The sequence below is a fragment of the Eucalyptus grandis genome, chromosome 2 (genome assembly GCF_016545825.1).
Source record: "Eucalyptus grandis isolate ANBG69807.140 chromosome 2, ASM1654582v1, whole genome shotgun sequence".
Lineage (NCBI taxonomy): Eukaryota > Viridiplantae > Streptophyta > Magnoliopsida > Myrtales > Myrtaceae > Eucalyptus > Eucalyptus grandis.
The window spans coordinates 57,342,520-57,359,124 of NC_052613.1; the positions used below are offsets into that span (position 1 = coordinate 57,342,520).

Sequence of the window (16,605 nt, forward strand, 5' to 3'; positions counted from 1 at the left end):
TATAAATCCTTTTCTTTTTCCCATTTTCATGACCAGTTTGGTTGTCTTTTCTTTTACTTTCCGCCAGAGAAAAAACAAAAACGTTGACGTGCCTTCGCAGTTACTCTTTAGGCGCGTTTGGATGACCCTGCCCCATTAGCATCGTCCGAGGTCCCAGCTACTATCCCAGTCCCGGGATAGGATTTTTGACCCGGTTCACCATTGGAACTTGAAATTCGGATGCACCTAATTTTTTAAATTTTAATATATTTATATAGATACCTAATTTTCAATTAAATATATATATATATAGATATATATATATCTCGGTCAATTAGCGTAGACTAGATGGTGCGTATTGTCCAATCCAGGAATTTTAAACATAGATCGAAGGAATTAAAAAGCAATCTTCTTAGGGTGCTAGCAAAGTTCACGAGTGATATTTAGAGCAATTATATATGCATCAATCTTAACCTAAGAACATTAGCACTTATATTGTGATGCATTAGAATTTTAGATGTCCCATGTGAGATTTTATAAGATTAATATCAAGTGTTTTAAAAATTTAAGTTGTTAGATGAAAATATTATTTAATATTTAGTTATTTTAACACTCTTCTTCATGTTTAGTCTGATTTTTTTTTTTTATTTAGTACAAGACTAAGAATGGACATATCTAATTGGAAAGGTAAATAAAGCATGTAAAGATTTGAACTCAAAATTTCTTATTCTGATATTATGTGAGATTTTATGGGATCATTGTCAATTATTCTAAATAAATGAAGGTATAATTTAATATTTAATTATTTTAACATTATATTTCTATGTATTTCGTTTAAATTGCTCGAAATAATGGATATGGCCATGATTTTCAAGTTAATATAACTCGTAGTCTTTGGACCATAAAATTTATTGCGTCATTGATATGAGAAAGATAGGAAGATCGGATTCAATCGCACCACCACTATCGAATACTATTTAGGCGTAAGGATGAATCCAGACCTGGAAGGGGAATGGACGGATGGAGTGTGGAAAGGGCGAAAAGCAAAAGCGAAGATCGAACCGGTCCGTGGGGTTATCGCGATATGCTGGCGGAGACTTGAGACCGACCGGTGAAAAATTACCCACCGTTTCCTCCTTTCCCCCGATTCACGACACCACGACTCCACGCTTCATCTTCTTCGTCGTTCTTTGGTTTCGCCGTTGGTTACTTTGGGGTTTCCTTGTGCGATGTCCAAAGCCCAGCCAGAGCCAGAGCTAGAGCCAGAGCCAGAGCCACGTGCAACTCCTCCTCCATCGTCGCCTCCCCACCTAAGCCTCACTTCCCTGACATGACTCTCTTCTCTCCTTCACGTCTTCTTCGTCGTCGTCTTCTTCTTCTTGTTCTTCCCTCGCTTTCACTCCACTTTGTCTGAGGAACCGAAGATCGAACCCCGGTAAGTCCTCCTCATTGCCAGATCGGCGACCACGGCCGCCCCTCCCCGGATCGGAAAATTTCCGAAGATGATGGGCTCGGAGAACAACCAGGGTTTCGAGGAGGCCCACCTCTACGCCTCCAAGGAAGAGATGGAGTCCCTCGTCCTGGCCGACCCCTCCAGATCCTACTCCACCTCCGACTACCGGAGCGCCATGTCCAATTCCCTCGCCGACTCCCCCCCACCCCCACCCCCACCCTCTCTCCCCTCCCGTCCTCGCCACTCCCGCCGACTCCGATCCCTTGCTCGCCCCCGCCCCCTATTCCGAGCCTCGAAACCCTAGCTCCCACGACAGCTCCTCCTCCTCCTACATCGAGCCCCCTTCCTACGCCGATGTCATCTTCAGCCCCTTCGATGGCGACGCCTCCTCCGAGATCAACGGCGCCGATAGCCCTAGCCGGAGCTCCGATAGCCCCCGTAGCTTCTCCCGATCTTCTTCCTCTAGCGCCGAGTACATCAAGATTACCGTGTCCAATCCCCAGAAGGAGCAGGAGGTCTCCAACTCCATCGTGCCCGGAGGTAACACCTACGTCACTTATTTAGTCACCACGAGAACCAACATTCCTGAGTTCGGGGCCTCCGAGTTTAGCGTCCGCCGGCGGTTTCGGGATGTGGTCACCCTATCCGATAGGCTGGCCGAGTCGTACAGAGGGTTCTTTATCCCGCCGAGGCCCGATAAGAGCGTGGTGGAGAGTCAGGTGATGCAGAAACAGGAGTTCGTGGAGCAGAGGAGGGTGGCCCTCGAGAAGTTTCTGAGGCGATTGGCGGCTCATCCCATCATCAAGAAGAGCGATGAGCTGAAGGTGTTTCTGCAGGTGCAGGGGAAGCTCCCCTTGCCGACCAGCACGGATGTCGCTTCGAGGATGCTCGACGGCGCGGTCAAGCTTCCGAAGCAGCTTCTCAGTGAGAGTGTGTTGGCTCCGCATGAGGTCGTGCAGCCGGCGAAAGGGGGGAGGGACTTATTGAGACTGTTTAAGGAGTTGAAGCAGTCTGTTGCCAATGACTGGGGAGGTTCCAAGCCTCCTGTGGTTGAAGAGGATAAAGAGTTTATGGAGAAGAAGGAGAGGATGAATGATATGGAGCAGCAACTAAGCAATGCTTCTCAGCAGGTAATTTCTTGCTGTCATTCATGTCCGGAATGAACTTTCGCCCCTGGCCAAGTATTCGATATATGTCAAACTGATATTTGGTTGTTTGATGTCATGTGTACATGCTTAGGCGGAATCACTAGTTAAAGCTCAACAAGACATGGGGAAACAATGGGAGAACTGGGACTGGCCTTCATTAAACTGACCAAGTTTGAGAATGAGGAGGCTGTGTTTAATTCTCAGAGAGCACGGGCAGCTGATATGAAAAATTTGGCAACTGCTGCAGTTAAAGCTAGCAGGTTTTACCGGGAATTAAATTTGCATACGGTGAAGCATTTGGTAAGTTCTCTCTTCCTGTTTTAAGTAGTGCAGTCTGGCTATAAGAGAGTTGATCCGTGATGTTATGAAGGTTCGGGGGTAAAGCTTAATTTATAGCATGAAAATTTCATATCCCCTGGTTGATTCCTTTGGTTGAACTCCCCACTACACGGAGATTACAACTAATATCCTGGATTTTGGGTGATCTTTATCTCAATATGGATTGCAGGATACCCTTCATGAGTACTTGGGTCTCATGTTAGCAGTACACGGTGCCTTCTCAGATCGCTCTAGCGCTTTATTGACGGTGCAGACTCTTTTATCAGAATTGTCTTCACTTAAATCAAGAGCTGAAAAACTGGAAGCTGCATCATCAAAGATTTTTGGTGGCGACAAGTCAAGAATACGCAAGATAGAGGAATTGAGGGAAACTGTAAGAGTCACTGAGGATGCCAAGAATGTTGCAATAAGAGAATACGAGCGGATTAAGGTAACATGCATGTTATCCACTTGTCTTCCACTGATTGTATTGAGACTCCATCGATTGATTTCAAGAGATGGGCGCTTTAATAAGCACAATAGCCGCCGAATTTTCTTGTCTTATTTCTGAGGTTCAAGCTTCTGTTGACTGTTAGGGTCATTTTAGTACCTCCTAAGAAACTTGTTCATATAGAGGGATGTTGAATTTTAAGATATGTGGCATTGTTTTCAAAATTTTCTTGACAGGCAGAGGCTCTAGTATATTTTTAGTTTTCAACACTTTCACCTCTAACTGAGGCAGTATTATTGCAGGAAAATAACAGGACTGAACTTGAACGGCTGGATAAGGAAAGGCATGCGGATTTCTTGAATATGCTGAAGGGGTTTGTTGTTAATCAGGTATGTTGTCTCTTCTTCTCCCGATGACTGCGATGGTCTCAGCTGCTGCAGGAATTCTTGCAATTGTCTGGTGTGCGGCTATATTTTTATTTATTTTTTGGTTGTTTCCCCAACACTGGATGCTGTTTGTGGATGCTAGTAAAGCGAAGATGATCCTCAATAGTGCTGGCTATGTGTGATTTCAGTACAATAGAATTCGAAAATAGCATATATCTTCTGGTCAGATTTGAGTACTGCACTATTTTAGCTTTTGGCTAGCTAATTCAACAATCACTTCTATGGAACAGTCGAGGGCTGTCAACTGTGTAAGATCTATCACGCAGTATCTTTCGACCCTCTAGCTGCATCTTAGCTCCATGTAGCCTGTAGTTCTTGTTAATCCTTTAGAAATAGTACCGGGCGGATCCATTCTTGTCAAATGCCACATAATAATAGGCATATTATTTCAATGGGTATTTTTTGGTGGTGCTACTGAAGTTGCAGTGTATGGATGGATTAGGTATCTGGAAATGCCTTTCGCCACCAACTTTTAGGGGAAGTCTAAGTTAGTTTCGTGCAAGATTCTGTCAACTCAGTAATTACCAGTGGCATGATTGATTGGAGTTTTGAGTTTTGAAGCAACAGATGGTTGAAAACATGGTTCAGGCTAAAAATATTATCATGATGCCATAATGGCCCCTTAATTTAAATTTGGGGTTGAGGAAGAGGGTATGCCTCGTTGGAGGCTCTGCTGACTGCCTCCAGCAGCAACAATGCATCTGTCTCAGTAGACAGTGGGTGCCTATCAAGTTTTTACCTGTTTATGTGCTTGCCTCACCAGCCCATATTTTAAATTCACAATTACCAAGGCAGGTTGCCATTACCTGTATCAACTGAGCCTCTACTATGTGGACTTTGGATCTGAATAGGTAGTTGTCTGGCTTAAAATAGTAGGCATAGTTAATCTCAAGTTCTCAAAGTGGTGTCCAGACAAAATCAGGATAGAGACCAAGACCAGTATTTTGGCAGGTCATGAGGTCTACTGACAGAGATTGCAATTGGAGCCATAGTTCTCCTCTGCAAAGAAGTGAATTTTAATGTAGTGTCTGCGCAGTATTCACAGAGTCAAAATAAGTGATGTTCATTTATTTATTTGTTTGTTTTTGCCTTGGCTACATATGCCTAGATTATGTCCAGGGTAAAAAAAAAATATATCTCCTGGGTAAAAAATTGTCCCTGAAGGCTTCCCAATCAAAGAAACTAATTTTCTTCTGTGGATGGTATGAACAAGGACTAGGCTTTCTGAGATAAATTCTGGAGTAGAGTTCTTGGATTGTGGTTTTCTTAGATTTGCGATCTGATAATTCTTTTTGTTGGAGGTTCTATGCCAGATAACATGTCAGCCTAGGTCAATCATTATGCCTGATTTGTGTGGTTTGACCAACCTAGACATCTGTTTTATTTTTAGTAGTGCTTTCTAGTCGGATCATGTCTTTTTTTCCTGGGCAATGTCACAGGTTGGGTATGCTGAGAAAATTGCCAATGTTTGGGGGAAGGTTGCAGAGGAGACAAGCGCATATGCAAGAGAGAGCAGTTGAATTACGCAGCTGTAAATTCAAATCTTTCAGTTTTTTACGTGTTAAATGTATCTTGGTCATTGCACTTTTAGGAAAATCGCTCAAGATTCATATATTTAACTAATAAGGAAAATGGATGAAGTTTTTATGTTTCCTTGCCCTGATCTGATCGAGGAAGAGATTTATTTTGTTGAAAGGGTTGTTACTAACATTTGTTAGAGGAGTTGTAAATTTGATTTGTCCTTTGATACTTGGATATTTAAGTTCTCAGTTTTGATCTTGAGTTAATGGCGTGAAGAAAAATGGGAGCATTCAAGATAACGTATCGTTCATTTGGCCTTGGTAACGAAATTATGTATGTGTAAAGAAATTATTCATCCCTCTGGCTGACAGCCGGCCCTTACTCATCGTTCATGAAATTTCAAATCTAGCCTACGTCGTATTATTTACTATATCCATGGATCTGGCTGATGCCCTCATAAAGTTGAATCTTGAACGGTTCCTTTTCTCCTTTCATATTTGCTAATCATGTGTAACACCTGCGCCCTTTTCCTTTTTTAACAATGGCATATAGATCAATGGATCTTCAGTATTCATGTGTAGAGTCGCAAAAGAATAATTGAGGAAGAACTTGCTCCTCTAGGAACAGAGATGTAGTAGTACGCCGACTCGCATGGATGAATGCTATCCCAGAATAAGTATTGCGATGAATTACGACATGTTGGTGTGAGTTCGTTGCACAGAGGTCCTGCTTCCACAAATCCAGTGCCACAGCATCCTTTCTTTGTTTCCAGGAATCCTGTCACCCATAATCTCAGTTAGACATCAAATGGACAGATAATTGCCCTTGACTAAAACGCATCCTTTGAAAGCTGAAGGAGTGGAGAAACGAGAGCATTGAAATGTGTGTCATAATAAGAACCTGTAATAGTTTTATTTGGCGTACCATACTTCTGAGGATGATTGATCATGTCAATCATTGGCTCGTACACATCCGCATAGGCAATCTTGCTTTTGGAAGCACTGATTGTAGTTGAGGCAAAAGATTTGCTAGCTTGTGATTGTAGATTCGAGCATCGAGGTTTTCCTCTTCTACGCATTTTCGATCCTCGGGGTTCTTGAATTTTGCGGTCATTTGAATGGGCAGACAGCCAACTGGAGGAATCCCCGCCACCGCTATCTTACGGCACCCGAGTTCGTGGAGTTGCTGTGCAAGAACACTTTTAGCAGTCAGATGAGTTCATTCATAACTGAAATTGCTACTAGAACAGAAACATCATGGCCGCGTGATAGGTAGGTTCTCATCTCACCAATATGAAGTCTCGTAGTCTTCCCAGCAAAAAGTCTTGGTATTCGCCGACATTGAATTGGATTCTCCTCGTGGGAATATCATAGAAATTAAATATGAAGTCATTAGTTCCTGCACTGATGATGACCAACGCTCCTTTTAAAATCTTCTTTGCCTCCTCTTCCCCTACCATCTTGTTAAGCCTCTGAATGTACTTCTCCAAATATTCAAGTTGCTTTGACATCGGGATTACACCAGAAATTGCGGTTGTCAGATCATCAAACCCTGATCCTCCCGAGGCGAAGCTAACGCCCGTGCGGAGTTGTCCGTCCTTTAGGTCAGGCTCTAGAAACGGAGGAACTGTCTCCTTGATACCAGCCGCAGAAGCGACGAAATCAGGAACGAGTTTTCCACTAGAAAATCTACCCGTGGGAACTTGACCAGGGAAGTCGCGGCCATAAGGGAGGTGGTTGCCCTTGAACAAAGTCACAATGTAGTTGTTATTACCGGTGTCTACTGTTGAGTCCCCGAATATGAGGATTGCCGGGGATAGTTTAGCTGCTTTCGACTTGGTGTTGAGGATGCTGGTGCCAGTATTCACCAAGAGTAGTACGACGAAGATAAGTAGCTCGGCCGGTGCCATTACATGTGCTCTGAAAGGAGGACTAACCGACTATGTTAGCCCTTGATTCGAGGATGCATAAGTAGATGTTGGCTTATGGCATCGTACAGGAAAAGCATACCTAACCTAGAGGTTAAGGCACTCCTCCTTTATTTGCACTCCTCTTTTACCTTGATAAATAAAAAAGGACACGTGCATAGAATTCCCAAGCGTTGGAAATGCCGTTTTGTTTTCCATTTACTCAACTTGGGTTCTTAAGATTTGAAAAATCACGTCAAGTTCCTGTTTTGTCAACCAAATGATGTTTATGTGAAACCAACTTGTTAGTGACGTAGGGAATACCCGAGTATGTCGTGATCTACATAAGGCTCTGTCTATAGTGCTTGAAACTCGACAAAGAATCGAAGTTTTTTTTTTTTTTCCTGGTAAAGACAAAGAATCGAAGTTTTTGCCTCGTTCTCCCACAAATTTTATTTCTTGCGTCTTAGGGAGAAATTGGAGGAGCTAAATGAGATCTCAGGGTTAAAGAGTTGGTAAAGGGAAAATTACCGAAAAAGTCATAAACCTATTGTAATTGTGTCAATTCAATCCTCAACTTATTATTATTATTTTTTATCAATTAAGTCATAAACATTTTACAATTATTTCCGATTAGTCCATTTGGCCAAAAATGGCCGGGCTGACTTTAACGTGGTAGCCGGTCGACACCGGTGACATTTTTAATAATATTTTATTAATTTTTTTTATCTCTTTTATCTTCTTTTTTTCCTTCTCCCTCTCCCTCCTCCCTCCTCCTTCCTCCTCCCTCCTTCTTCCTTTAGCTCTAGCGACCGGCCAAAGGGGAGAGCTGCTGGTCGCCAAGGCGAGGTGACCGGGCTAGCTTGTCTCCTGCTGCGGGTGAGAGCAAGCTCGCCCAACCATTGGCGGGGTGAGCCCTCACCAGATCCGGCAAGGGGGCCTCATCATCGCCGGGTCTAGCAAGGCGAGCCCCGCCTGATCGGCGAGGGCTCACCTTGCTAGTCGATGAGCTCGCCCAACGACGGCGGGGTGAGCCTGTCGGGCTCTGGCGAGGGCTCGCCTCGCGGTGACCTCGAGGCGAGCCCTCGCCGGATCCGGCGGGGGCTCGCCCGCCATCGTTGGGCGCGATTTCACCGACGGCAAGGTGAGCCTAGATTGGGGTGGGGCTCACCTAGCGACGGCGAGGCAAGCTAGCCAGCGCCTCGGTCCGGCGGCGGCTAGCCTCCCCTCGGCCGATCATCGAGGCCAAAGGACGGAGGAGGAGGAAGAGGGAGGAGGAAGGAGGGAGAGGGAGAAGAAAAAAAAAAGATAAAAATATAAAATATTTCAAAAAATAAAATATTATAAAAAAAATGTCGTCGGCGCGACTAGCTACCACATTAGCACCGGCCGACTATTTTTGGTCGGATGGACTAATCGAAATAATTGTAAACGGTTTAAGACTCAATTAGTCAAAAAAATAAGTTTATAACTAAATTGGCACAATTGCAATAAGTTCATGACTTTTTTGGTAATTTTCCTCAATAAGGGAACCATAATTTAGATGACTTGGATGATGCTTCTTCTTCTTTTCTTTTCTTTTTCTTTTTTTTTTTCACTTGCATCTATTAGCTAATGCAGCCCTCCAGATCCATAGTACAGTGTCTTGTGACAAACAAGTGAATGATCCAAAACATTTGCAATGGATGTATCGAAGTCTGTCATTGTTTGACCTAAGATTTTGCTTGTCGACTATTCTTTGTTCAAAATATAATAGTAGATACCGATTCTGGCTATGATTTAATCGATTCAATTAAATCAATTATTGATTAAGTTAATTCGTGGTTAGCTTGGTAAAGTAAGAATGTAATCATACCATGTATATTTCTTTCTTGTCTCACATCTTTCTCTAGTGGTATAAATAGAGAGTGTACTTGTCCAATGAATGTATAGAAATACAAAAACATTTCCTCCCAAAAACTCTTCATTTTTGTCATGCATGAAGAACTACATGGAACTCCCACAAGGTTTATGTAGGTAGGGAGAGTCTTGAGTATGTCATCTTCATAAATTCCTACATGGGCTTAAACAAGCTTCTAGACAATGATATGCCAAGTTCACTATTGCATTGAGCAGCATTCCAGCACTCCAAACATGATTATGCTTTATTTATATGGACTAAAAGTACCTCATCAATCTATTTGTTAATATATTATTTTCATGGGGAACAATGAATCGGCTATCACAAAATTCAAGAATTATCTACATTCTACTTTTCACAGCAAGGGCTTCGGGCTTCCCAAATATTTGCTCGGCATTGAGATAGCTTGATCGAACAAGGAATTTGTTTTAGTCAACATAAGTTCATTTTGGAGATAGTTTCAATTGCAGGACTATTAAGATGTAAACCAGCTATCATACTGATCGAACATAATGCGAAATTGACAACACACGAATACGATGTGAGCTCGTCTTCATTTATTACAAATCCATTGCTAAAAGACGAGATATCAACGTCTTGTTGGAAAATTGATTTATCTCATAATGACAAGACCTAATATATGTTATGCAGTGCCTATATTCAATCAATTTATACATAAGCTAAAGCAATCTCATATAAATGCAGCATTGAAATTTGTGAAGTACTTCTTAAGGGATGCCCAAACTTGGTATTTTTCTATCTCGTGAAAGGAGATCTGTCATTGGTTTTTGTATCAAATTGGGGAGATCACTTATTTCATGGAAAATAAAAAGTAGTCAACCATATTACTATCATCGGCTGAATTAGAATATCAGGCCATGGCAAAGGCTGTTTACAAAATAGTCTGGATATGGGGACTACTCTTAGATGTTGAAGTACAAATTGATAGACCCAGCGATTTATTCCGTGACAACGATAAAGTCGGTCTTCCATAAAATAACTAAATATATAGAGGTTGATTGTCATTTCATTTGACACGAAATTCGGGGAAGGGATCATTACAACAAGAGGAATTGGAATTGTAGAACAACCTACGGGCATATTTATCAAGTTGTTATGCCAAAGACAACATACATACTTGCTAAACAAGTTAAGTGTTCTCAACATATACTAACCACCAACTTGAGGGGAAGTGTAGAAATATGATAGTAAATACCAATTTTGGCTATGATTTAATTGAATCAATTAAATCAATTATTAATTCGGGAATCCGTGATTAGCTTGGTAAAGTAGGAATGTAATCATATGATGTATATATCTTTCTGTCTTACTTTCTCTAGCAGTATAAATAGAACAATGTACTTATAAAATGAATATACAGAAATACAAGAAACATTTCCTCCCAAATACTCTTCATTTTTGTCATTCTCGGTTAAAATGGGATAACGGTTTCTCTAAAGCACAAAAGGAAATGCATGAGACTCTCCAAATGGCATCGGCGTGGATTTCTGCAACCTCGGACAAAATAGATTTGGTTCCAAACGGTCATCTCCAACCCATTTCATGTAAGGCGTGTTGCATTTACCGGCTCCGGCTGTTTAGAGAGGTATGGAGACCATGATCCTATGTTGTGGGCTCGAGTTCGTCTATCAGGCATGTCTCTTTGTTTGATGATCATGTTTAATATGAGCATATATCGTTCTTGACGTCTTACACCCCTCATTTGAAAAGAAGGGAAAATGAAGATCTTACCTCCTCATGAGGAGACATGCCAAGCTGGAGGATAAGAGGTTGTGAGCAAGACGCTACATTGACTGAATCTGCAACCAGCAACCTCATATCTCACCAACCTCCAGATTTCCCTCTTCTCAGATTGAAAATTCATTGGTCATGGCTTGGAGATCTGCAATATCTCCACAAAAGTATCCTTCGTTCAGCAGTCCCATTAAGAAATGAACCGCTCCTTGGTAGTGTTTCAGATTCGGCAAACATATGATGCTTTTTGATTTTTCTCCTTTTCTTTCCATTTGCACAAAGCAAATACACAAGCCTTGAAAGGCACTTGGATCCCGATACTAGTGTCACGTGAGAACATGCCTAACGAGACCATCAATCCCAAGATTTGTAGCATCGTAATAGAGTAAAATTTTTGACCTGTGAATAGTCAAAGTATGAATAGGTGGGAAAAATTAATTAAAAAGTCATAAACATATTATACTTGTGCAATCAAACCTAATTTTTTTAATTGTACTGATTCAATCTTAAACATTTTCACGTTTTGTAAATTGAGTCTATCCAATCAGTTTTAACTGGAAATAATTAATATAGACGTCAATTGTCTTACATGACATAATCAATGCTAATGTTGACATATTTAAATAATATTTTTTCTTTTCTCCTTTTTTTGGGGGAGGGGGAAGGGGGACTAAGAATCACTGGCTAACTCTCACTAGCCAAAGAAAGGGCCGCAACGCTCTTGCTTGATCTAGGTGTCATAGCTTTGCCCAAAGTCACAACACCCTCACTTGGCCCAAATATGATGAGGGTGTCGCAACCCCTCCAAGCCCTCACCACCCACAACAAGGTTATTAGGTGTCATGGCCCTTGCCTGGCGTTGGCGAGGGTTGGCTAGCAAAATTTGTGGCCCTCAGTCTAAAAAAATAAACAAAAGAAAAGAAAATCCCAAAAAATTAGAAATTATTTTAAAAAAATGTGCACATTAATGTTAGCCATACTATGTAAAAATTGTCAAATTGGCTTAATTGACAAAAGTTAAAAAAATTATTACTAAGCTAGCATTATTGAAAGGTTTAGAAATGAATTAGTGTAAGTGTAATGAGTTTGAATTTTTTTATTATTGTCCCAATAAGTGGCTCAATCTTTTGGCATGAATGTCCCTACCCATAATGACCTTCATGGAGGAGTCGATTGATGAAGGAGATTTGACGTTGCATCCGATTGAAGGATTGCGTAAATGAGCTCGAATCACATGTAGGGAATAGTTCAAAAGAAGATAGGACGACTCTTCGGAGAATTCACATCCCTGGTGATTTTAATCATCTTTGATAGAATAGTCCCTCGATTTCACTATAGGGCGTGTTTTTCTTACTTTTTTTTTTTTGGACGAAAGTACGTTTGATTTCATTTACTTAGGAAAGTTCGGAGCGATTACATCAAGAACATCAGCACATAATAAATCTAATAAGGCTGTCGGAGGATAAATTACCCAATTACTCGGAAGGATATTCTCTCGTTGGGCTTTGCAATCCAGTCCGTTGGCTTGTTGGCCTCTACTACAATGGGCCAAAGAAAGGCCCTAAAATGCTTTTAAAAGCTTCCTTGATCCGGTCCACATCGGCTGCAGCTTCCAACTCAAGTCTTCGGCGAAGAGAACCCCGCACGAGCTTGACGATCTAAGTGGAGTTGAAGTCTTTCATTCGTGTGGTTAGATAGAAAAATTAGGGTTTCCAGCAAAGAGAGGGCTTCTGCTTGTTCCGCAGAATCAGCCTCCACCATCTTCGAAAATCCATCAAGTAAGCGTCCCGCGAGTCCCTGCAAAGGCAGGCTATGGCTGCTCTGTTTGCTGTGCGTCCCTTATTTTCTTCCCGTCTCGCGGTCGCTCCTTCTGGGCCCGATGTCGCTGCTTCGTGTCTGGTGAAGGAGGCGTCGATGTTGACGCGGAGAGAGCCCTCTGGCGGGGGTTGCCACCGAATTAGGTTAGCCTCTCGCTGTTGCTTCTTTTCTGCTCTTTTTTTGTAGGTGTCGAAGTTGGTTTATAACATTGCTGCTCTGTAGAGGGTCTGTTTAGGGTGAAGGGGTTTGTTCTCGAAGATGTGCTGGTTCTTGCCATATACACCACAAGGTAGTTGCAATCTGGTTAAATTTTGTTGCGGTTGAGGGTCTTCTTTTTGGATATGCAACCATTCATCAAATCTGGTTAATCCGACCCTGTTTATCTTGATTTGCAGCAAGTCGTCTTTCCATATTTGCGCTGTCCAGGGGCATAACAACAAGGTGTGTTCGATTGTCTCAGTTTCATGATGACACACGGGGCAAAGTGGTGCAGGTACTATTTTCCTTCGGTTCAGATTGTCCATTGTAGGTAGTGCGTTTTGGCATGCGTTCCATAGAAATTGCTTGACTTTAGGTAGAGTTCCAGAATGCCAGATGTGTTTCCATAGTTCTGGCTTTGTTTGGTGGGATGATTCTTGCTGTTCTTTGAGGTGATTTTGCTGCTCGACCCCTTGTAGTGAAATAGCCACTCTCTACTGAATATAGCCCTGATTTACCTTGTGTCCATATAAGTTGATCTTCTGCTGTGGGTAAACCGATAGGAGTAGCAAGGACTTCCTTCACCCTTTGTTCATCAAACAGCATGCGAATCAATGGTTCATTCCATGTACTCTTCCCTTGCTCCATAAGTCCCTCCACTTTCTCAGGTTCATCTCTTGTAGCCGGGCCGCCAATTGGTCCACTTCTCAGCCATCTATCTTCCCGCACCAAAATTTTCTGCCCATTCCCAACGGACCACATAACATTCGGGCATATAGAGTCCCTTCCCATGATAATGCTTCGCCATCCCCATGAGGGTCTTGAACCATTTCCAGCTTTCCAGAATTCGCAATTTGGGTAATATAAACCCTTCAATAGTTTGCTCAAAAGGGAGTTAGGTTGCTGTGCAATACGCCAAGCTTGCTTCGTAGCATAGCCTCATTGAAAACTATTAAATTTTTAAAGCCAAGACCTCCTTCATCTTTTCTGAGTTTTAAAGTCTCCCATTTCTTCTAATGAATCCCAGCAGATTTCTTCCCATCCTTCCACCAAAAATTTGCGATTTTCTTCTCAATTGCTTTGCATATGGATACCGGGATTTTGAAGATAGACATGGCGTATTGTGGAATAGCGCACCATGATTTAATTAAAATCCCTTTCCCGCTTTAGACAATAGATTTTCCTTCCAACTTTCTAACTTCTTATTCACTCTAGCCAAAATCCAGGCAAAAACGTCTTTCTTGGATCCTCCCAATCTGAAGGAATACCTAGGTATTTCCTGTTTTGTCTATCTCAAGGACCCTCAACACTGCTGTCATATTCTTTCTTAAACTTATAAGGCAACCCTTGCTGAAATAAATGCCCGATTTGTTTAGATTAACAGTTTGTCCTGATACGAAGTATTGGTGTAATATTTCTGCCAAATTTTGACATTCCACTATAGAACCATGAAGGAAAAAGATTGAATCATCCGCAAACAGCAAATGAGATAAGATAGGGCAGCCACTATTCAGTTGAATTCCCTGAATTGTGCCATCTTCTACTGCTTTTTTCATCAAATGGGAGAGGACATTTGCTGCTAGGATAAATAGGTAAGGGGATAAAGGATCACCTTGGCGGATCCCTCGTGTAGGCTTGAAGAAAGGCTGAGGCTCGCCATTAAAATTAATGTTGAATGAGACAGTAGACACGCATTGCATCACCCATTGCACCCACTTCTCGCAAAAACCCATATGAATTAAACATGCTTGAAGAAAATCCCATTCTATTCGGTCGTAGGCCTTTTGCATATCTACCTTTAGCACCGCTTGGAATTTACGTTTCCTCTCCCGAGTTCGCAGCTTGTGGAGAACTTCTTGCACAATAAGAATATTGTCTTGAATCTCTGTCTTCCCCTACAAAGCACTCTATTCTTTCGCTATGATGCTTGGTAGCATGGGCTTTAGTCTATTTGTCATCACCTTGGATATTATTTTATAAGCGAAGTTGCATAGGCTAATTGGCCGGAATTGTTCAAGCTTTTCGGGGTTGGGGTTTTGGGAATGAGTGTAATTTGGGTTCTGTTTATATCGGGGTTTAGGTAACCCTGTCTCAAAAAAATTATGCACCTCACTTAATATGTCTTTGCTTATGAGTGTCCAATGGCTGCGATAGAATAAGTCCATTTAGCCCATCCGGCCAGAGCCTTGGATGCACCTAGCTGTTGCATTGCTGCTGTAATTTCCTCCATAGTGATTGGTTCCACTAATTGTTGATTCATATGCCCATCCACTAATATTGGAATTTGTTGAATGACAGGTTGTAGGTGACGCTGTCCCACTGATTTGTATAAGTCACCGAAATATGATGCGATGGTGTCCTTCAAGGCCTGCTCCTCCTTCACCCATTCATTCGCCCCATTTTTGAGAAAGGTAATTATGTTTTTAGCTCTCCTCTGAATCGTAGTCGCGTGAAAAAATTTTGTGTTTCTGTCTCCCCATTTTAACCACGTGATTCTAGAGCGCATACCCCAATACATCTTCTCTTGACTCCATAGTTTTTCAATTTCCTGAGTGATGCTTCTTGCCGTTTCGCTTTCTTTGACCATATGAGGGTCATTTGTTATCTTTTGTAACTCATTCTTCAGCTCATTAATTCTGATTTTTGCATTGCAGAGGCTTTTCTTACTCCAACTCTCTAGTTTTTGTGTCACTTTCTGTAGCTTCTTCACCATATTCAAATTTTGGGATTCCAAATCAGCCCATGTTTTGTTAACGAGTTGCCCACATTCCTCATTTTCCGACCAGAATGCCTCATATTTAAAAGGCCCTCTTTTTCCTCTTCGTTCTCCGGTTAAATGAGAGTAGAAGTGGACTATAGTCCGACCCAATGGCTGGAAGTGCTGAACAATCAGCATTAGGAAATGCGATCCTCCATTCTATATCACATAGCGCTCTATCCAGTCGTTTCTTGACTAATTACTCCCCTTTTATGTTGTTTTTCCAGTGAAGGCGCGGCCCTTGCTCTCCAAGTCCATTAGTGAGCATTGGAGCAAAAAAAAAAAGTCCCCGAAAGCTGTGAGCCCGTAAGTTTCAGCCCTCTTTTACCCATTTTCTCCCAATGGTACAAGAATTTCGTTGAAGTCCCCAAGCAAAGCCAAGGTAAGTGGTGTCAGTGCCGAGTTTGAATAGAGTCTCCCATAGCAACACTCTTTCATGGAATTCATTAGGAGCATGGACAAAGGTGATATGCATCCGTTGTTGTGTTTCCTTGAGTAAGCTTTGGACAGTAATATAGTTTTTCGACCAAGAGCCTATTTGTAACTCCACCTGCTCATCCTAGAAGAGAGCTAAACCCCCTGCAAAACCTTTCGGATCTACCACGAAACTATTTTGGTATCTTAGCCTTCTCCGTATGCGTTGCACTTTTTGTTCTTGATTTTTTGTCTCCATTAAAAAATAACTTTTGGGCCTTTCCGGGTCACTAGGACCCTCAAAGCTGGATTGTCAGGGAGTGCCCAACCCCTGACAATTCCAGCTTAATAGTTTCATGGATAACCCGGTGGCTTATTAGGGCTAGCCACCAAAGCCCACTGATTTGACTCCTCCGCCACATGAATGGGAGTTTCCACCAGTTGTGTATTATCAATATTCTGAGTTTTTGAAGATTGGGCACCATACGGGCAAAAGCGCTTGACTTTTTTGCCATTTATTGACTTGGAATTTCTGGATTT

The 16,605-nt window shown here is 42.0% G+C and overlaps 2 protein-coding genes across 2 annotated transcripts; one reads left to right on the forward strand and one right to left on the reverse strand.

Moving 5' to 3' along the window:
• The first annotated feature begins 1,011 nt into the window (after positions 1-1,011).
• Positions 1,012-5,615, forward strand: LOC120290850 (sorting nexin 2A-like). Its single transcript, XM_039307366.1, is given in 7 exon segments — positions 1,012-1,631; positions 1,633-2,562; positions 2,672-2,699; positions 2,702-2,880; positions 3,089-3,349; positions 3,652-3,738; positions 5,235-5,615. Coding segments are annotated over 7 exon segments (1,716 nt in total). The 5' UTR covers positions 1,012-1,481; the 3' UTR covers positions 5,316-5,615.
• A 272-nt stretch (positions 5,616-5,887) lies between these two features.
• LOC120290810 (GDSL esterase/lipase At2g24560) lies at positions 5,888-7,271 on the reverse strand. The gene is given in 4 exon segments (XM_039307243.1): positions 5,888-6,093; positions 6,241-6,321; positions 6,324-6,501; positions 6,605-7,271. Coding segments are annotated over 4 exon segments (1,086 nt in total). The 5' UTR covers positions 7,226-7,271.
• Between the last annotated feature and the right edge of the window lie 9,334 nt (positions 7,272-16,605).